Below are 18363 nucleotides of genomic sequence, written 5' to 3'. Positions count from 1 at the left end.
AATAGGACATGAACAACAGGTGATATTGGTGGAGAACTGTCACTGTTTAAATGTCTTCCTATTGCAATGGAATGATGCATGGCAAACATCCAATACCTACCTGATCAAAAAGCTGTTTGCCAGTTGTGTTGGGCTGGATGGCAAACTCCAGCTCCGCATCCATGGTGGTAACTCGCACACTGATCTGTTGACAAAACCAGTGGGGAAGAATTCACATTAATTAAGAGAATATAGGACTTTTATACCGTCTAAAACTAAACCCACCTAAACCCAGCCATAGCAGTGTCGAAAATGTTTGTACACATCTTTATCTGACCACCCTGCCTGCTCAGGTGTTAAATAATACCTCCAAGAATAGTGCATATAATGGAATGATTTTACCCAAATTTAACTATGCCATATTGGAGCACCATCTTCAATTCCTCAGACTCTTCTGCTTAGTCATATGCTGGACAAAATATTAAAAGCAAATAGTGACTAACACTGCAGGTTGAGATATAGGGGACAGGCAATCTAACTTTCCTCCTTAACCTTGAGTAAGGAAGCAAGCATGTTTTTTTTTCAGTATAACAGTTTTTGTTGCTCATTTCAGTGACTGCTAACCTTGCGATGATATGCAGAAATGATAAAATATATGTATTTGCTTTAACTCCTTATGCTCAAATACGGACAAGGCACTGTAACAGACTGAACATCCCTTACATTACGCGTTTGGCAGCTAAACTGTGTTTAAGGACAGCAATGTCAAACCAGAGCCCGTCTGCTATTTAGAAATTCTCTGCTTAAACGTTGCATTGTTGTCAACTCATGTCTATGTGTGCGTGTCCAATGTGGGTTGCAGTTGAATTCATTTGAACAAGTTATGGGTTTCTTGGATCTCGTAATGCTACCATGGATGGCTTTCTTCAAAGGCAGCAGACCTGTACTCCTCAGCAAGCAACTGCCCTCACTGAATTAGTCCTAGTAACCATTCATTAAAAGACGTATTTCCGAATGAAGTTCTCATCTTGCCTTTATTGTTAGTTAGCATATGCCTAAAACAACCTCAAGCTAAATTTAAAAGCCGATAGATAAATAAGAACCATTGAGTAATTGTGCGATTCATAATCCGTATAGTCAATTATTTGTTTCAATAATCTATAGATTATTCGACTATCAAAATAGTCGTTAGTTGCACCCCTAAAATATACATGATAATATTTTATTTCTCCGGATGTCTATATCTTTCTTTAAAATGCCTGCAATGGGAGGGTAAGGGAGGATAAAAAGTCAGTCGGGGCTGAGGAGGAAGAACAGCCATTTTCTGTGCCTGGTAGAGAGACCTTATAAACCTTTAAAAACATTCTTAGTACTTCCAGAGTGAAAGCGAATAATGGGTTCCCACAATTCCCCTGATAAAACTAGACTGAAAAAGAAACACATAGAGTGTTTGTAGATGCTTTCAGGGCCTAAATCTACGTCAACAAGACTCCGCAAGGCATTCAGAACAAAGATCTCTATCACGCTCAGGATATTGACAGGGATTTCCCTGTTTTCCTTGAGTAGTCATACTCCCTTCACAGCCTTGGCATTAGCTAAATTAACCACCTCACTTGGAATGCATTAGCAGGGATGTTTCAACATTTTCCCAATAGACTAACACCAGGCAGTGCTGATAAATTAGTAATACTATTAAGGACACACTGTCAATCAGTAAAATAATAATCCTTGAAATAATTGTCAAGTTTGTGTTTACATGAGAATTAAGAGGATATGCAAGTCAAGTCTTCATTCACTCATTCTTCACTCATTCTTCAGGGGACAAATCCTAAAATTCTAAGTCCTATTCTGTGTTTGGAGTTTTTATTACTCTGTGTTCTACACCACACAGTCAAAAGTTCCATGTTGGAAAGAGAATGGAATACAGGAATGCAAGCAGCCAGTTCTGTGCATTACACTGTGATAAAGTGTTATCATTTGCAAAAATTCAATCTGTGCTACAGGGTGACAAGAGGGATATTCGTAGTCACAACAGAAAATAAAGGTCATTATGAACATAAACCAAGAAAATGAACTCTGTGTTTTCAGCAATATTAAATTATAGTCACAAATAAACAATTGGAATAATTTTTCAAACAAAACTCGTAATCGCCAATGAACAATATTCCCCAATCAAAAACCGCCTCGACAACGCCCCAAATGAAATGTTAGGCAAGGCGGGTGAATGAATACTTACAGACATGTTACGTTTCCAAACCAGTTTGGGACTACTTTCTAAGGTTCCTTCCTATACAAATTTACTCTCCACCAAGTCATATGAAAGTGCTTGCAATTTTACAGGGATTACTCTTTATGAAACTGGCTCCTGCTTTGTAAAACTTGAATGGGCTTTGCTTTCTTCTAATCCAATGGGAGCACAGGAAACTCACTTGGGCGCAGTCCCCCGCTCTGAAATGTGGCCCATTGTATGCTAAATGGAGTTTCAGAAATATCCACTCCTACAATGAACACAACATTGTCTGATTTAGACAATCCTACTTCTAAAAACTGCATTTATGATGTAAAGGATATTGATTGTACTGGGTAAAAGATACCATGTAGCTGTGCTGCATGCTGGTGGACGTGGGCGGGAGATCATTTCACAAGAGATGTCTGACATACAATTCCAAAATAAATAAATACATACCTAAATGCATTCATAAATCCAGCATGAATTATGAAACTGTAGAGCTCAAAAAGGTACTTTTAAAATACTTCACTAACATAAGTGATGGTATTTTCATTTGTTGCACTTCAACTATAACTCATGTCAAGCAGTGATTCCTGCAATGAAGGACAGCCATAAGAAACATGCAGATGTCATTCTCTATTGCAAAACTACAAGCAAGCGACTCTACAACAGGAAGTCACCACATCCTCTAGAAGCTGGGCCTTTGGGCGCAAAGTGCCGCCCAAGTTTGACAGCGAAATACAGAACTTACCAGCATTGACCAAACTATCATACAACTCATAAGGTGCAGCGTAGGATTTCTTCTCTACTCAAATATCATCAATGCACATGTCTAATTTAGCTATAAATCATAAAGGCCTGTGGCAGATAGATTTGATTGATTACTTGATCTTTAGGGCTTAACTGCAATTTTTATTTATTCCTTGCCTTGCTTACAAAAGTAGCTACATTTGATATTATACCATTAACTTCAGTGAGCAGTGTTCAACCCTGTTCAATAAAATCTAAGTTAAATTAATAATAATAAAAAATACAAAGTGGTTTACTGCAGGACTTTGTTGTCACTGAAGCCATTTCATAATAATGGCAGTACACCACAGCTCATAACACAGAGCAGTGTGCAGTCTCATTAAAATGCAATCCCTGTTGCTGCACTATATAAACTCATTATGTCACAAACTGTGCAGAGCAGCAAAACAGTCCCGTCCCATATGACACACAAACAATTAGCCTGCATATGATGAAGAATCAGAGAGTAGACTGGGGGCCTACACCCCCACAGAGTCACAATGGTGTGCATTATTTCACAGCTGTGTGCCTGATTAGGGCTGCACTCTTTCCTCTCTGTGTCAGCAGCCTGTGCTTGCTCTCTGAGCCACTTGTCACACTGCCACTTCCTGTCATCAGCGGAGGCATAGCGAGGACTGCAAAGCCACGCGCATTGCAGTGAGGGGTGCTCCCAGCGCGCCCCTCCCTGATTCAAGCCCCACCAGCCCAAGTCGATATAGCTGCCCCCCAGTGGGTTTCTGTGGAGAGGGTTCCACACTGTTGCAGACTACACAGATGAATCATCTTTTGCATAGGCTGTTACATGAGAGCACTGATGCTATGCCTTTTGGTATCCGGCAGGCAGCCTCATCTGCTCATCTGGCCACAGATGCATAAAAATGAATACAAAGGAGATGACAACTGCATAATGCAAGCGGCCACTCACCACCTGACTTCTTATGAACACTGAGCAGCAGTGCAATAGGGAATGCTTTAGTGAATGCAAATGCAGGAATCATAACCAGCCACCTCACAGCCACCACTGACTTTCTAAATGTGTGCAAGTCAACAAAGGTAGTTGGTATTTCATGTCTGAATTTTGCTTTTGTTGCAACACCCTAAACGGCCATTTCCTATGATGTATTCAGTGCATTATAAGACACTTATTAAATAATACATTCATGGACAAGCCAACTTGTTTGCAAAGAGAGAAGGCAAACTAAAAAGAGGACATCAATCTGCCAGAAAGAGCATACTGTAAGTTTAATCAATGAATAGCAACAATTCTTCAATCCTTTTCAAATGATGATGATCATATAAATCATATAGAAACAATGAACCTCAATCAACCTCTTGGAAGAGATGGATACAGATGTTCCTCAACTAAACTGACAAATGGAGACAGAAGAGATGAAGCAGCTGGAGTGTCCGAGAAGTATTGTTTACATTGCATTAAGTTGCTTTTCACTTCATTCCATTTGTTTAGCATTCACTGCAGTAGCTTACCAATTCAAAATCAATGACTGGTTAATGTTGGAGAGAAGTACTCAAACCTTGCAGAATCACTAGGTCTGTGCTGCTGGTCAGCTTGCATCAGTTTTTCCTTAAACCCCCCAGTCAGACAGCACAACCAGTATGCCATGCAGTCAAGATACTCATGATTTTCACTGCTGAAGCCAGCAGCCCCTTGGCTCCTTGTCAACCGTTGCTCAGTTGTGACTTTTCTTGGTAAAAATAGTTCATCTCAACATGAAAAAGGAACTAAGACTGAGCAGTTATGCCTGGTAAGGGTGGGTCTCATCGAGGCCAGTGTTCAGGGTGCTTTTCAAGAGCTATTCTTAGCACAATCGCTGAGGCTAGAATTATTTGCAGGGCCTCACAGATGACTGTTAATTTGTTCAATCACCCTTTGCTACTACAGTTCAAACTTAATTTTAAAGGTGTGTGGTCTTCACAACTCCACCCAAGCAAGAGAAACCAAGATTTCCATGACAACACACGGATGTGTACCCTTGACAGTTGCCCATATGAAAGAAGAATTTAGCTCAAATAGTGTCATCCTAGTTCAGTTTTAAAAGTTACTCATAACTGCTGCAGCTGTACAGATTTCCTACTAACTGCACCACTGACTACAGAACACTACTTTGGATACAGACTGAACAATATACATTTGAAGTTTTACATAAGGAATAGGAAGTGTTACATGAGAGCACTGATGTTATTGCTTAATCATGCAAAAATGTAGTCCAGCTCTCTCACATTGTGGTTTGAATACTGATTCAAAGGAAAAGAATCCCTTTTTGTTGTTAAAATAAAAACAAAATCCAACAAACAGTTCCAAACTACCACGTTTTCTCTTCTTTATATCACTCAGAATGTGCTGCCTGTATTTTAAAACTAATGGCATGGAATGACTTGGCATGGAATGAAATTTGTTTCACCAAGGGTATGGGAAAGGGTAATTTTTTGGGTCAAAAATTTAAGTGGTCCTTTATAATGCTCAAGAATGTGAACAGCAACACCCCCCCCCCCCCCCCCCCCCCCTGTTCACAGGGCTTGTGGACGCAGGTGACCACTCTGGTTAAGTTTGGTGTTTGATTCAACATTAACAGCTGGCCCTTATGGCTGGTAAGGAACATGGAACTATTCCAACCCACATAAATGTCAAGTATGAAGCAGAATTTTAATATCATTATATTATCATTATCATTTGGAGGCCACTCCATGTGACCTGTAGCATGTTTAAATCTACATGTCAAAAGGTTTGAAATTATGAACCATTATGTGCAAGATCTTAAGCTTAGCTGAGTTGTAATTGGTCAACAGCGGCTTGCTTCAAAGCACGTAAACATAATACTATGTATTGTGATGAAAATAGTCATGGTCACAGAATCAAATGAGCATTCCATACCATTCCATCATAATTAGAGTGTCATCTGAAGTATATAGAGGTACATGTACTCTTTGGCCTAGAAGACTTACGAATTTCTCAAAAATGTAAGCGATATAAAATACCAACAATTCAACAGTCTAATAATATCTAATATTAGCACAGGTCCTTCAAAGCATGCTATACAAGGTTTATTTTTGCATGCATGAAGCCAGTGAAAAACAATGTTCTTATGAGTCAGTATATATTTCAGGAATGGAAAATCCTTGGTATCAGACAATAATTTCAAGGTTCATAGAAGCCTAACAACCTGGAATCACTTCTTGTACCCCTCAATCGTACAGGTCAGGTCTACATTTCAGGGGCATTTTGTTTGCAAACTGTTTGTTTGGAATCACCAATTTTACATTTGGCTTGTCTTATCATGATAATTTGTGTAATAGACTCCCATGAAGCCAGTGGTTATTTGATACTACACTACAATGAAGCTGGATCTTACTGGAGGACAGGTGTTACCATTTGTCATTGACACATTACAGGGTGCCTGAGAACCTCCCCATCCCATTTTCCCAAGAAGTCAGCTGGTTTCAAAACCAGGCTATAGTGCCCAACCAGCACTAAAGACAACTGCCTTTCAGACTGAGCCACTTCTGAGCCCTTAAGGAAACTTCTGATTTCAATGAGACCAATTCAAGCAAATCAATGCATGTGGCTACCTATCAATCTTCCAGCTCTTTGGTGCTCTGTGTGCCTCCAGACAATGCCACTTTCAGCGCATAAAACCAATTCCAAACCCTCGCTTCAAGGGAATCAGGAACTGCTCTCAGAAATATTATCAGTGGTTGACCAAACATTTACTATCTTACATATACAGTTACAGATTACATTTTTAATCAGCATATTGAAATAGGCAGACTAATTATTGGATCCCTAGTTAACTATACATCTAATATGGCTGTTTTCATAACACAAAAGTAACTGTGTCATGAGACTCCCCTTTAGAAAACAAAAGGGATTAGTGAAACATACTTGAGTTGCTGTGAAGCTACCAGCTCTTGATTGGGAACTGAGATTTATTACATCTGGGTTGGAATGGTTGTCACATCATAAAAAACATATCCTTAATATTCCTATATATTTTAATTACAGGCTGCCATATAGAAAATGTTGGTGTATTAGCACATATCTATTGTTCAAATACGCTTAACAAAATTCAACAGTACTACAAATGAGGTCAGAGAGACAATATAAGTGAAGTATAGTCCTCAGAGTTGTGCTAAGGTCACTGCACTTGAATGAGAGTACTGTATCAAAAAAAAAAAAAAAACAGGAACTCTAACTACACGTCATCTTGAGAGCTAACTAAAAAGGAACAAGAAAATCAGTTGCAGCTAACAAAATGTCATGAGAAGATTTCAATGTCAAGGAAAAAATAAGTGGCATAGAGTTCAATAAACATCAGTAAGCAAAATGTCTGGGTCTTGAAATGCTCACATTCTGTTAAAACCAGTAAAAATGCAGGGCAGTGCTAACCAAATTAATATTTTATGCTAAAGAGTATAACTATTACAGTGACTATGGTGATGCTGTAGGATATCAAATCAAACTTCTAGATTTTTTCAATTTCTCTTTGAGTAAAGACGCACTGTACCATTGGACCCAAAGTCTATAATGTCATGGAATTCTTGCCACCAATATAAACTAGAAAGCCATAAACAGTCTGCGACCATACCACCTCACTTTCTCCACAAGTTGACAAACTCCATGCCACATCTTCCATTTAAAGAGCCTAATCTTCCTTCTAGTCATTATCTCTTTTCTATCACAATTATTACAATGTATAGGATAAATGTATACTCTACAACTCCACACTTTACTTGTTACAGGTCAGGAGTGAAGTGTACACAGAAATTCCTTAGAAGACTTAGGCATTTGGCCTGACCACACTACAATCTCCTGTTCACAGTCGAATGACAAACAACCGTGAACACACACAAACACACATCCAAGGATGAACACACACATACAAAGACACACAGGTATGTGATAACAAACAACTCACTAGTTCAGCTTCAGGAGGCAGGAAGATAAATTTCAGACCTGCAGTACAGTTACCCTCCATTTAGGTGAAAAACCTGGGATAGTTTCCCCTTTTACACGGGCTACCGCCTGCAGCTTAGTTTATTACAAACTGTTAATCTCTGCTTTGCTGTGCATGCTATGAGACACACCTAATCCCCTTCTTACATACCACTGGCCTTTCCACATCACTTGATTTTGTAATCTGATTTTTTTCCATTGCTTTGTATTTCAACTTTTGTTCAGCAAGTGGCAAAAACATGTTTTCTGTGCATGTTTTTTACATTCCAGAAAAATTTTATATTTTTATAACTTTTTGTTTTGATCCATGTAAAGGCAGATTTCCTTTTTCCCATAGATTTCCTTCCAGAAATTCACATTTTTGGTCCATAAAACAAACCAAACCAAAGCATTTAATGTTTAATGCATTTACTGTCTGAGCCACTTGGGAGCCCATCTCCTTACATTATAAAAAGATTGTGCTGCGCTGAAATAGTATGGCATAGTACGGAAGACTAATAATGACATGGCTGTGTAGCACATTAGACATGAGGTGTGGCCAAGCAAGCTGCAGAGTGTCAGTATAAGCTACAATGATTTTTCACTGATAAAAATTCATATCTGACTCAAATTCCTGTTAAAAGTGAAAGGTGAAACACTGTTTGCTTTATACTCAGAAGAAATTCTGACATTTTGTATACACAAGCATTTCCTATCGTGGTTTCTTGACCAATACATTCATGAATACTGTGGTTCCACACAAAAGCTTTTGTTCAATTTAGGTTTGTGGACTATTTTATCATTATAAGCATGACCATCTGTTTGAAATAAAAATAATAAACCTAGAAGCTAAATATGCTGCACTACACAATGTAGTAGAAAACGCATATATTTTAAACACTCTTACTTCAACTTTTCAGGGTAACAATCGTGCTGATTATTGGGAAGTGTCTAACAAAATCAAGTCCTACAAGTTATGCAGCAAACTATACTGAGGATTTCACTTTGTTTTACTTGAATTAATTGATACCCCACAATTGATAATAAACAGTCAACAGTAAACCTTAAAAATGCACAGAAGGTTTGGTCTAGTTTACCTGCTGTATATTTGAGCAACTGATTTCACTGATTTCATTAGTAAGAATCAAAGAGGCACAGGTGGCTGCAGGGAGTGGGTGGGGTGCAAGGGTCACCATGTCAGGGTAAAGAGGAGGAGTATTATTTCATCTTATAGCCGGATGTCAATATTATAAGAAATATGTATTATCAGCTAACACTATTGATCAGCCAATACATCTGTTAACCCATAATGGACTCCTCCAAATCAGTACTTGGTTCATGGAAATCATTAGGCTTCTTTCCGTTTAATGAGAGAAAAAAAAAACACTTTGGACCATATTTGAAGGCATACAGCACTATAAACATTGGCATACATTATCACAATATTTATTCTAGTGAGTTTACAACACATTTTCTCAAAGGATGAATAGGGAAATTAACAGAAAGTTTAAGTATTAAAGACTGTAGCTTTAAATAGGAGATCGCAATACGTGGTTTGGTCCTTAATAATAGACTCGCCTGCTTATAGTATTGGAGTCACAGCATGGCAACAAGTATAACACCCAAAGGGTTGATTTGTGCCTTTATTTACTTTGAGGATTAAATTCCATTGAAACTAAAACTCCAACAATGCTGAAAGTTTGGAGAGAACTGAAAGTGTCAAGTAAAAAATCAGAGAAGATATTATGCCACTGGGTAAATCTCACCATATACTGTTATTTGTATATGGCTTTCTGACAGTCCTGTAATAGTAACCATAATAACAATGCTGCTAAATTTCCATGTCATTCCTCTCTGTGGCTTCATTTTGCTCTAAACAGGTCGATGAAGTAAGTAAGTATGTTGCACAATGAAATAAGCATAACTAACAGATTTCCCCTTAAATTGTTAGCCAATATGCTGGAAAAAGTATTGAAATATTTCCAAGATAATGCTAGACCTGTTACTGTTTAAAGAACTGCCTCTATGGGAAACTAGTCTGAAAATGTGGAGGTAATTTGTTGCAAAAAACAGTAAGAGAACCATAAAAGGTATTTCAGAATGGCAATCTCTCTGATTTTAAAATCTACATACATGAAATATTTAAAAAGCAAAGATTTTAAAATGAAGAAATGGCTGGTAAATCAATAAAAACAACTTGATATGTGAGAAATAACTGAAATGGCTTTGACATGATACTACAGACAGCGGTGGGTGGTCAGCTTCATACCAGAGCTGAGATGGTCAGTGAATGACGTCATGTCTGTGCAGCTCAGACATTGATTCAGAGAATGTGTCGACTAGAGAGAATATGGAGAATAGTGCTATGCAAGTCTTGTGCCTATCTTGAGAACTCAAAGTGTCTCAAAGTTTCAAGAGTGGTGATAATAGCGAAGGAGCCGGCAGCAACAGAGGCAGGATGGAGCTGGGGGGACGCCTGCTCTTTTTAAGGCCAAATAAGGCAGTCAGCAGCAGCGTCAAGCGACTGGGAGCCTGGAGGGAGTTGTCAGGGAGCTGACGTAGACCCAGAATCCTTGAGTCATTCAACTGCAGTTCCTTGGGAAGCTGAACCAATGCCAGAAGGGGTCAAGAAGGAACCTACTGATTTTTTTTTTTTTTTAATAGAGAAGCTGAATATGATGTTTTCACCTCTGCTACTTCTTCTGAAAGGACTGAATCATGAAAAGGCAACATGGAAAATCATAATTAAGTTATCAGTAAGTAAAACAGCCATGAGCAGCATAAAGCTTATACCAGGGTGGTTCAGTGCCTGATAATCTGTAACCATGCTTCAGAATTTAAAGTGACTCCAGACTCCTTTCTTAGGCCTGCTCCATTGTCATTCATCCCCACACTTAATACTCGAAAAAATAAAATAAAATAATTGGGGAAAAAAATCTTTAAAATGAAAAGATAAATATGTTAGACCTGTTCGTAATGTTACATTCACCTGACAGTTGGGCAATATATCACATAGTAGATCAATATGTAAGCAAAGAAATACAAATGATCATATCTTGTCCCTATTATGACAACTTTCATGATTTTTTCAAGGGGGTAAAAAATACAAACACGTAAAGCTCGGATTGATCAAACTGATATCAATGAAAGTCGGCATTTTATGTTTCCTGGACGCAAGCAGATATGAGAATACGATACGTTTAAAATAAAAACATTAAAGACCAGCCTACTTGCTATTCTTAAATTGTTTTATGATCGCTCCTGTCCAGCGAAAACAAGCAAATAGCGCCATGTTTATTAATATTTATCTTACAATGACATGCAGAGTTGAACAACTCTTAGATTTGCATATCACGCCTATTCGGCGCATTTTCAGGCCTGTGCTGAATACTGAGTTGGTGCACCAACTCTTACAAAGACCATTCAACTCCCGGGAACCACCCTCTGCAGCCAATCACGTTTTTAGAAAAGAACAGTTTCGTGACGTGTGGTTAACACAGAATAACGGTTTCAAGGCAAGCCCACGCAACAGACGACAAGAAGTACCGTGGCATTGAATTCACAATGCAGCCAGGCGGCTGTTTGTCCTCCCTAAGAGTAATAATCATGGAACTATTTATGACGTTCCTAATACATAATGTTCAACATGGAAATTAGCATTTACCCTAAAACACCAACTTACCTTAAATTAGTTGCCTGCAAAGTTTTAAACTATAACAGCGGAATTGTAGCCGCAAAATATGGTGTTTTACAATTACCAAAATGGCTCGATACCACATTTACATATTTTTAAAATGAATTTAGACTTTAACATTAATTCATTCATAGCATAACACGTGTGTGTATCTGAGGCAAATAATTTAGAATTCTGAAATTTGTTGGCCTATATGTTGGCTAAAATATCGAGCAAACTTCCTGCAACAGACAATTATCGCGAATGCAGCGTACATGTAGTTGAATTCGTGTTGAAATCCTTTAGCTGAAACCGTAGGCTAGTAATTCTTTCAAAGAGCGTCTTTGGCAGTATTTTGTAGAGTACATCTTACAAAGAGATTCGTTTTCACGTGGATAACATCTAATTTAAAATTAACGAACGTAGACTTTCTTACTCACCGTTTTCGGCATTTTAAGTCGTGTTTGTCTCTGATCACAGATTTCAGAAATGGAGAGATTCAATGGAAACTTCAACAAAAACTTTTTTCCATCAGATAGACTACGCAGGCAGGAAACGGACAGTCCCAGCAATCTCAGACGAGCAAGCGCAGGATTTTTTCTAAATATATGGTTGTTTTGAGTATACAGCCTATGTACGAATCCTTTATTTTTCTAAGAGTTACGCTGTTCCGCAATGAGTGAATCTAAAGCTTGATTTCCTGCTAACGGAACTCTGTCTGAAAACCACACCCAGTAAATGAAGACATACTGAAGAGCCTAGTTTTCAGCTAACTCCGCCTGTATTTTCGATGACCCGTTATGCCATTGTCAAACCCCAGAGAACATGAGCCATCCGACAGGAATTCCTTTACTTCCAGTTCCAGTATTACAACGGGGATATCCCACACAGTCCTGAGATCTACGTAATACTCTATGTTGAGAGAGCGTGTCAAAGAAAGTCAGATTTGCTGGTTGCTCAGTGCTCACGCGTCGACATCATTGTAACTCAGCGGGGGGATAAAATTGTTTCTTGATACCTTCAAAGAACAGTTAACGCAACATGTTTTGCCGGGAGACTGTATTACAACTTCTCAGTGTTAATGCCCACCCAGCTCCCGTTCCATTAAGTTATTTGATAAATTACCACCGTTTAACCACAGCGATGACTTACGAAGTGCGTGAAGTTATACAAAGCGGACACCAGTAACCACATATGAACTAGCGTGCGTGTGATACACAAAAATATCTATGTCTGTGTATTGTTATATCTTGCATGTTTGGATACCACTTTAAGTACTATTCAAGATACAGTCTGTTGTGCATGGCGATGTGGTATAGGTGTGTGTTTATGTGAGTGAGTGCTCCAGATGGGGTGGGGGTGGTGGTGGGGGTTTCTGTGCGATAATGACTGAAATAAATATTCATTTATGACCATCCTCTCTAAATGCAAATGCACACCTACATGTTGACCTACTCTGATGAGAATCAGAAGCAGGTCAGAAGTGCATCCCTCTCAGTTCCTGTTGATGGGGTAGGAATAGGAACAAGCCGAGGCTGCACTGTTGAGTGAGCAAACTGAAGGAAATAGCTTTCCTTGTTCAGGAAATTAAGAGTTCCAAAAACAGAGAGAACACCCCATAAGCTATAAGTGAGCAAATGTTGTTAAACTGGAAACATATATATATAATGTTCAAATCTATTACAATTACAGGTATGTCATCCTCAAGTTATGTGTTGGTGGGCTGTAAACCATACATATAGTGAGAGTTATGCCCTGTTCAGTGTGTCCTACTGAAATAATTACAATGACACTGACAATGACACCTTCTTCTTTTCCCCCCTCCATCTTAATTTTTCTGGCCTTTAAAATCATCAAATTTCTGTACCCCAGACAACACTTCTCACCTTTGTACTGTCTTGTCTGGGTAGTAAAATTTTGATCACATTTGGCCTATAGCAACTTCTTTTTATTGTGGCCAGTTCCATTTAATCAACCTCCTTTGACGTATAAAGCATTGTGGGTAATATTTACAGTTGTGTGTACTAGTATTTTAGTCAGGCCTTGGTATCCCATGATTGTTTTGCTCCATTACATCTCATGTTCAGTTTCTTTAAGTGTTTTATATGAGCACCTATATTTTGTTACAAAAGTGAAGTATGCTGTATGACACCTTTGTAAAAATGAATCGCCAGTACATTGCATTTGCTTTTTGAATTCAATGTCAAATTCTCAAGGGGTGTGGTACGTTAGTCATTTCTTTTATGATAACACTTAATGCCAGACTGCTATACTGTTACTATACTGTTAACATTCAGAAAAATGAAACATTTCACAATAACCACCCATTTGGCCTACACATATTAATTCATTGCCATACAAATTTAAGTTCTCTACAACACACCTTGGTCAGCTTTCATCTCAGAAAGTATACATATTCAACTAAAACTCCATGTTCACACCAATATCAGATGTTGCTCCTGCTTAGGCTTTCCTTAAGTATGGCATTTCATGATTGGGACTTGTGAGTAATTTGGTGTATAATGATTCCAGCATTATTTGTTGCTGTAACTACTACAGCTATTATTTCTCTGTGCCAGTTGGATTACAAATATGAATGATTTATTTAAGAAGGCACTGTTTGTGTCTGGCTGGTAACACATCATCAGAAATTGCAGACCAGAAACATATTTCAAGCCTTCTTTAAATTAACCATGGTCTTTTAAAATGAGAAGAAGCAGATATTTGCCTGGTTGTAAAATTTCACACAGAGAAAAAACCAAGCCAAGGTAAATACTTAGTAATTTCCTGTTATTCTAGCCATGAATGTACTACGTACAAGTATGATTCTACATTATTAAGAAACAAACAGCTTCCCGTTGCTTCCTGATTTCATGCTGGAGTTTCCATTATTTTTGCAGCAATCCAAAATACATGCATGGCAAGAAAGAATGTTTCTCAATGTACAGTAAATTGTACATGGCATTCTGGGACATGTCAGCATCAGTACAGCTACCCTCCGATGGGGATGAGATGGCATACAGGGCTGAGATAGAGAAACTGTCTGTGTGGTGCTCAGAAAATAACCTGTCACTGAACTGTCACTGTCACAGTCCTTAAAACAAAAGAACTTATCATGGACTTCAGGAAACACAGACAAGTCCACGCCCCTCTCCTCATCAACGGAGAATGTGTGGAAACTGTCACCACCTTCAGGTTTTTGGGCACCCACATCTCTGCAGATCTCTCCTGGACATCCAACACCAAGGCCTTAGTGAAGAAGGCTCAGCAGCGGCTGCACTTCCTGCGTGTCCTCAGGAAGAACAACCTGGACAAGAAGCTGCTGCTGGCCTTCTATCACTCCTCTGTGGAGAGCATATTAACATACTCTCTGGGGGTGTGGTACGTAGGTTCCACAGCTGAGGACAGGAAGGCTGTGCGGAGGGTTATTAACACCGCCCAAAAAATTATCGGCTGCCCTCTGCCCTCCCTAGATGACATATCCAGATCCCACTGCCTCAGTAAAATTAAGGCCATCACAGGAGACCCCTCACATCCTGCCTATCACCTGTTTGACCTGTTGGCCTCCTGACGGCGCTTCAGGTCAATCAAGTCCCACACCACCAGACTAACCAATAGCTTCTTCCCCTGGGCCATACGGACTGCTAACAAACACGGACAACCCCCCCCCCCCCCCCCCCCCCGCCAACCCTCTACCTCAATACAACTGTGCAATTCCACTGTGCACTTTAAGTGGTTTTTAAAAGGCCATATTATTGCACAAGTTTTTTTTTTATATTTCTTTATATTTACAATGAGTCTTCTTTTTAAATTTGTATTTTATTGTATTTATTGTATTTTATTTTTCTATACACAATGTCATGTGCTTTATTTGTATTGTGTTTATATAAATGTTCCGCAGTGCGCTGTTGTTGCAGACCACCCACAATTTCGTTGTACCCCCACCGTGCAATGACAATAAAGTCTATTCTGATTCTGATTCTGATTTGGCGGCATTCTGTGTACATTGATCACTATAAACTAAAACTAAATGAAATAAATAAATGGTAAAAATGATTTATGTTAACTTTCACTATGTCAATTCAGATTATTTAATACAATTGTATTGAACTAAATTCAATATTGTATTGAATTATATTAAATTGTATTACATTACATAAGTAATTAAACGTATTAAATCATTCTTCCTTGTAACTTTAGCACTAATAAAACCTGTAACTTTAAAGAGCTGGTGTCCCATGCAGAATAAGTTTATGTCTTGAGGAGACTGTGAAATGTTTGGAATGTTATCTTATCATATTGGTGATCCTTGTATAAATTTGGCTACCTGAGATTACTGTATGTTTCTGGGACCATTTGAAACATGTGGAGAGTGGACATGAATATCCACTGAAGAATGGAACCTGTGGCTGTCTGAGCATACTCTCATCTTAATCTAAAAAGCTCTTAAAACACATATAAACATTTCCAATGTGTTGATTCATAAGAGAACTTAATGGCCTCTGGAAAACTGGAGAAATTTCCTGAATGTCTTTCACTCACAGCGCAGTCAAGAACAGGAAGAGGCCCTGTCTTATCCAGAGGTCACCAGACTCACATCTGCAAAGAAAATGCAAGCCCTATCTTATGCAAATATTTAATGTAAATATTTAATACAGTTCTAGGCCAGATTCAGTCACACTCACTGATTTTTCAGTCCTAGCCCTGAAGAACCATTGCATATGCAGTTTTCCCTCAATTAAACTCAGTTCATGTTCATTGAACTGCTGCTTTGGTACCAGTGAAAATATGCATCTCATGATAGTTATCTATTAGAAGTACTTTGTGAACCAAGAACATTGTTGGTGTATTTACACTGCTGAAGTTATTCCAAACTTACTTTGATCATCTGCTTTAATGGTGTTGTATAAATTGATAAATAAATAATACTAAACAATTGCGTACATTTGTCATTCAAAGTTAAGGACAAAACACACCAGTAATACCGAATTTAGAACTTTTATGTTCTTTTATTTTCACACTCCAACAGCATACGTAGAGCGTAATAAACCTCTAATATGCAGCCTCCTGAAAGATTTTTACAGAGAACGCCATTACGCCTCCTACATCCTCACACGCACGCAGCACAATATGCCCTGAAATTTTCCGGGTGAAAAGACCCTCAAGCATCAACATTTTGGCGCGCTGCTGCCATCTTGGGGTAGCAGCACGCTAGGTGCAATGGTTCAGTTTTAGGATGGAAAGCAGTTAGCTGGCTATTTATCACATAAAAAGCTTTGCATCTGAGATGAGATGTTTTGATTGCATGTTACGATTCATCCACTGTTTTACTAATACTTTGCTAGCTAGCAATTAGTAAACATCAGCAAGCTGCATCGAAAACAAAATGTTCTCTTGTATAGACACGATACACTTAATGGGCACGATGCGCCTTTATATTTCGAGGTCGTGCCTGTCTTCATAAATATCCTAATCGGTAAAGTTAAAAAAAAAAAAGTGTTAAAATTCCAACATCTCTTTCGAAACGTAAAACGTGCCAAATCCGACCAAAACACGCCGCGGTTTTCAAATGTTTCGTTACACTTGTTTTTAATAATCAACCGGTTGCATTTCACACTGGTTTCTGTGTGCTGTATATTTAGGCTACTTTATGCATATGCTGATATATCAGCAAGCTATAAAAAAAAAACTATCTGAAGCCTAAAAGGCTTCAAAACAAAATAAAAACAGCTCGTTTAATTAGCCTATTTCTTTCACCTATGTTTAACATACAGTCTAGCAAGTTAAAGCATTTTAATATCTTGTTACTGTAACTTTCTTATAGTTGATGTATTCAGCTTTATCACATTGCATTGACCAACACTTTTAATATCAAACGACATATATACGGAACCTTTAGTCAGAGGTTCAGTGCAGCGTAAAGCAGAATTAGGCTACATCGTTCCCGGAAATCACGGGGTGGCTGTCAGCAGCTAGTCTACAAGATTCGTAAACGGCTGTCAAATAGCTTGAAGCTAGGCCCAATCAGATTCAGTTACTTTCCGAAGGCATCACAACAGACATCCTTTTCGATATGTTGTTTTAAATAAGAACTTCTTCTGTGTAGTTGTTATGTGATATAATGTAAACATCAGCATACATACAAGACACGCCACTTCTTCGTAGCCAATTAATTGTGTTTGATAATAATTAACATGTATGTACTCACTATGAAAACATTATTGCAATAAATATAGAAATAATAGTTACTCAAAGGGTAATTTCACTGAGGTGGACATATGCTAAATTACCCAGTGGACCACTTAATTGCAAATATATATTAAGTTACAAAGATTACGATTCAAAAACAGATTACATGATTAGATATTACCTTTAATATGATTTAAAAACATTATATAAGCTACACGTAAATGTATGCGTTAATTACTAACACACAACAATGAGGTGCACCTGTCTAGTTATAAAAATGCAGCTGTACATATATGCGAAAGGCTTGCACTTTTGAGTTGGCACCGCTTTAACCGTGGAATGAGTTAACTAAATTTCAAATGCAAAAGCAATGGGAGAGGAGAAATCAGGATGGCAAGCATGGTAATAGGTAATATGTCAAGATGAGAATATGCCTTAAAATTGGAAGTAGGCCTATCTGAAACTAATTTGTGCGCCTTTTTTGAGGCCTATCAATATTATTTGTATATTATATTTCATAAATATGAAAAACGTACATATTAAAAAACGTAACAT

General features: G+C 38.2%; 1 protein-coding gene across 2 annotated transcripts in view; it reads right to left on the bottom strand.

Annotated features, from left to right (window-relative positions):
* msna (moesin a) overlaps positions 1-12365 on the bottom strand; it is a 28329-nt gene extending 15964 nt beyond the window's left edge. Inside the window, exons 1-2 of one of the 2 annotated variants that reach the window (XM_036524554.1) lie at positions 12060-12365; positions 101-184 (exon numbers count right to left, since the gene is read on the bottom strand). In XM_036524554.1, the coding sequence (XP_036380447.1) occupies positions 101-184; positions 12060-12071 (96 nt within the window). In that variant the 5' untranslated portion in view covers positions 12072-12365. Of the gene's footprint in view, positions 1-100; positions 185-12059 lie in introns of those variants that run through there. The other variant, XM_036524555.1, reaches the window with a different exon arrangement.
* Between the last annotated feature and the right edge of the window lie 5998 nt (positions 12366-18363).

The sequence above is a fragment of the Megalops cyprinoides genome, chromosome 3, assembly GCF_013368585.1.
Source record: "Megalops cyprinoides isolate fMegCyp1 chromosome 3, fMegCyp1.pri, whole genome shotgun sequence".
Classification (NCBI taxonomy): Eukaryota; Metazoa; Chordata; class Actinopteri; order Elopiformes; family Megalopidae; genus Megalops; species Megalops cyprinoides.
This window is presented reverse-complemented; position numbering and strand designations above follow the sequence as displayed.